Source organism: Arachis duranensis, chromosome 8 (assembly GCF_000817695.3).
Source record: "Arachis duranensis cultivar V14167 chromosome 8, aradu.V14167.gnm2.J7QH, whole genome shotgun sequence".
NCBI lineage: Eukaryota > Viridiplantae > Streptophyta > Magnoliopsida > Fabales > Fabaceae > Arachis > Arachis duranensis.
The window spans coordinates 21,732,687-21,736,933 of NC_029779.3; the positions used below are offsets into that span (position 1 = coordinate 21,732,687).

The following is a 4,247-nucleotide window of genomic DNA, read 5'->3' on the forward strand; positions in this document are numbered from 1 at the left end:
TTGCATTAGAGCAACTAGTTGAGGTTTCAGCTCAAAATTGTTTGCTCCAATGGCAGGGATTGAGATGCTTCTTCCATCAAACTTGGAAGTAGGTGTAGTATAATCACCAAGCATCCTCCTTGCATTATTATTTTCGGCTGCCATCTCCTCTTCCTTTTCGAAAATTTCTATAAGGTTGTCTCTGGATTGTTATAATTTAGTTTCTCTTAGTTTCCTTTTCAGAGTCCTTTTAAGTTCAGGATCTGCTTCAACAAGAATATTCTTATCCTTGTTCCTGCTCATATGAGAAAGAAGAGAACAGAAAAGGAAGAAGAATCCTTTATGTAACAGTATAGAGATTCCTTTATGTTAGTAGAAGAAGAAAGGAATAGAAGAAGGAGAATAGTTAAGAATCCAAACACAAGGGGGAGGATAGGTTCGAATTCTTGAGATGAGGAGAAGTGTTAGTAAATGAATAAATAAATAGAATAGGATGAGAGAAGGAGAAATTCGAAAATATATTTTGAAAAAGAGTTAGTGATTTTCGAAAATTAAAGGGGAAATAAAATTAAAATTAAAATTTAAAACAATTAATTAATTTAAAAAGAATTTTAAAAAGGAGGGAGAAATTTTCGAAAATTAGAGAGGGAAAAGTAGTTAGGTGGTTTTGAAAAAGATAAGAAACAAACAAAAAGTCAATTAGTTAGTTGAAAAAGATTTGAAAATCAATTTTGAAAAGATAAGAAGATAAGAAGTTAGAAGGGATATTTTGAAATCAAATATTTGAAAAAGATATGATTTGAAAAGATATGATTAAAAAGATATAGTTGAAAAAGAATTGAATTTTAAAATTTAAAAATAATTACTTGACTAACAAGAAATTAAAAGATATGACTCTAGAATTTAAAGATTGAACCTTTCTTAACAAGAAAGTAACCAATTTCAAATTTTTGAATCAATCACATTAATTGTGTATTTAACTAATAAAGAAAAGTGAGACATTCAATGAAATCTAACAACAATCTCACACTATTAATAAAATTATCATTAATGGTTATTTGATAACTACAAATTCCAAAAGTTGCTAATCTAACATTTCTCAAAATTAAAATACCTTGCTTCGTATATCATATTCTAATAATTAGCAGGAACGGAACAAAATAATAAATTTTTTTATAATATTCTTAATCTGAATTAATCTACTTGGTATCTGATTTTTTGCTTAAACAAATTAATGAATTGATTCCTCAACATAAATTAATTTGGAGTAAAATATCAAATTAAAATGTGATAAAGTCATACCATAGATAACGAACGATCGAACGAAAAAATAAAACAACTATTCATCATTAATTTTCATGCATTTACACTCACATGTAAACTACATTCATCCTACGTAATGTTTATATGATGTCTGTACACTACATACAGATCTTATTACAAGGTATTTCTCGCTTTTTATTCTAAATATTAAAATCAAGGCAAGCAATTAAGCGAGAAACTTGAATGTCGTATGTTAGATATCAAGAGAGAACGGCTTCCGTCAAAATCCAGATAGAGGACCTTGAATCTTGTCCATGTCCTTCTTGTGCTAAACTAAAAATAGCAAACTAAGAGAAAGAGACAACCTCTTCTAAGCACAGAAGTGCTGAGACGATTCTCCACCATCACTGCTACAGTAACAGTAACATAAGCCATTATTGTTCTGGTTAAGGCACACTATGACTGAGACGACGCTACCACCAAATAAGGCGTGTTGTTGAAGGAGTGGGCGAGGCCACTGGTAACCGCCTCAGCGGTCAACAAGCTATCTTCCCGCAAGTGCTCGAAGGCCCGGTGCTTGAGAGTCTCGAACATGAGCTCGGGCTGGTGCTGCATGGCTCGGAGGACGTCTCCGCACGATGGCCCCGACTCGGCACTGGTGACAGCAAAGCCCTGGGGACCGTCGCTCTGTGAGACCCTAACAACGCTGGGCCCACCGAACAAGTTGTGGAGTCCTCCAAGCGCCTCCTGGTAAGCCCCTCCCAAGAACATTCCCAGGTAGTACTTATGTCCATCACCGATTTCATGCAGCGGCAGGCTCGACTCGCCGTTGATAAACCTGTCAACCTTGCCGTCGCTGTCGCATGTCAAGTCCGAGAGCACCCCCTTCACGGTGGGCTTCTCGTCGAGCCGGTGGATGGGTAGTATGGGGAACACCTGTTGGATACCCCAGAAGTCGGGAATGGAAGTAAACACCGACATGTTCACGTGGTATGTTCTCACTGATTCCGATTCCTCCGCCGTCGCTACGGCCTTCCTCACCACATCATATAACCCGTCAATGCCCGCTAGTTCCTCCATACCCAATGAGCCTTCCTTGAACTCATCCAGGCATCGCTTCTTCATTTCTTCAATGTAGAGCAGGCAAGCGTCATGCTCGCCTCTAATGGCTGTAGCGCAGAGGTTGCGGTAATCGGCATGAACGCCCTCTGATAGACCCTCCAGCAAGTACTGTAGTCCGAGCAGGGAAGACAGCGCATTGGTGGTTGCTGCAGTGCTGCTGTTGCAACCAAATGCTTCAAAAACCAACACGGATTGATGGGACACAATGGCCCTCCCACTCTCGCTGCAGATTACAGGGTGCTTAACGGACCTTTTGTCGCACACGCGCTGAACTGCTTCAACAACCGCTGCGGCGTACTCTTCAAGGCCGTACCCAACAGACACGTCTGAGTCGCTGGATTTGGAGCCATTATAATCAATGCCAAGGCCTCCTCCGATGTCTATGACTCTCATGTTAGCTCCCATACGAACCAGCTCACAGTATATCTGTGCAGCCTCCGAAACTCCATCGGCAAGGAGTGAAGTGGATGGGATCATAGAGCCAATGTGAAAGTGCAACAACTGCAGGCAATCAAGCATGCCCAAGATTTGAAGCTTCTTCACAACCCTCACAATCTGAGCGGTGGTTAACCCAAACTTGCCCTTCTCTCCCGAAGTGGACCCAAAGTGCCCCGAATGCTTGGTCCTCAGCTTGGCCCGGAAGCCAATCACTGGTCTGATGCATAGCTTTTTGCTGAGATCGATGATCATGTCAAGCTCTTCCTCTTGCTCCAGAACAATCACGGTGTTCAAGGCAAGCTTCCTTGCAACCAACGCAAGGGAAATGTACTCTGCGTCTTTGAATCCGTTGCAAACAAGAAGACCTTCTGCGCTGCCTTTGCACAAACAGCTCATAGCCAACAGCAGCTCTGGCTTCGACCCAGCCTCCAAACCGAACCGGAACGATGAACCGAATTTCACGATGTCCTCCACGATGAACCGGTCCTGATTGCACTTCACCGGGAAGACCCCCTGATAGTGAGAGCTGTATCCGCCAGACTGGATCGCGTAGTCGAAGGCCGATTGAAGGGATTCGAGGCGGTTCTTGAGGATATCAGGGAAGCGAACCATGAGAGGCAGCTGTAGGCCGAGACCGCCACATGAGATGGAGTCGGTAGCTTTCTTCACGATCTTGAGCAGATCAATCTCCTGGTGACCCAGCGTTGCGGAACTGTGGGGGCACACCGCCACGTTCCCGGAGGAGTTCACCGTAAAATACGGAGCACCCCACCCGTTGATGTTATAGAGCTCCGCCGACATGGATGGAGACCAATGGGAATTGATCTCGCCGGTTGTGAAGGGAGGTGCGGCAGCTGGAAAGGTGATCGGTGCTGGAAAAGAGAGGCCTCCGGTGAATGCAAAGGCGGGACATGGTAGAGGTGCCGCATCAACACAACACGCCAAGGCCGGCATCTCTGTTTTAGCGATGATAAAAAAAATATTTGTTTAATGTGGGGGCTACAATAATAGCCGCCGAGGCCACCGCCACTGCCTCGGCCTCCCACTTGGAAAAGTAAAAGTAAAAGATATAATGAGAATGGAGAGGTTTGTTCTTGTTAACAAACGAAGTAAATAGATATATGATAAATAATATAAGGTAACTGATGAAAGAGGTTGTGATGGGTTAGGTTTAATAATGGATGATTTATTGAAAGTGGAAAGGGACGAATGAACCAAAACGGGAGAGAAAGAGAAAGAGAAAGAGAAAGAGAAAGAGAAAGAGAACCGAATCCGAATATTGTGGAGAGATCAAAATGGTGTGAATTCTGAAACGATAATGTAGAGAGAAATGAAGGGAGGCAATAACGGAAAAGGAAACACAACACAACACAATCAAATTAGTAACTTTTATGTATAGCAAATGAAATGAGTGATTCGAATTACACAACCAGCATTGCTAAGGG

The 4,247-nt window shown here is 42.3% G+C and overlaps 1 protein-coding gene across 1 annotated transcript; it reads right to left on the reverse strand.

Moving 5' to 3' along the window:
• Positions 1-1,698: 1,698 nt before the first annotated feature.
• LOC107461300 (arginine decarboxylase-like) lies at positions 1,699-3,881 on the reverse strand. The gene has a single exon (XM_016079792.3). The coding sequence runs from the start codon at positions 3,754-3,756 to the stop codon at positions 1,699-1,701; it is 2,058 nt and encodes a 685-aa protein (XP_015935278.1). The 5' UTR covers positions 3,757-3,881.
• Between the last annotated feature and the right edge of the window lie 366 nt (positions 3,882-4,247).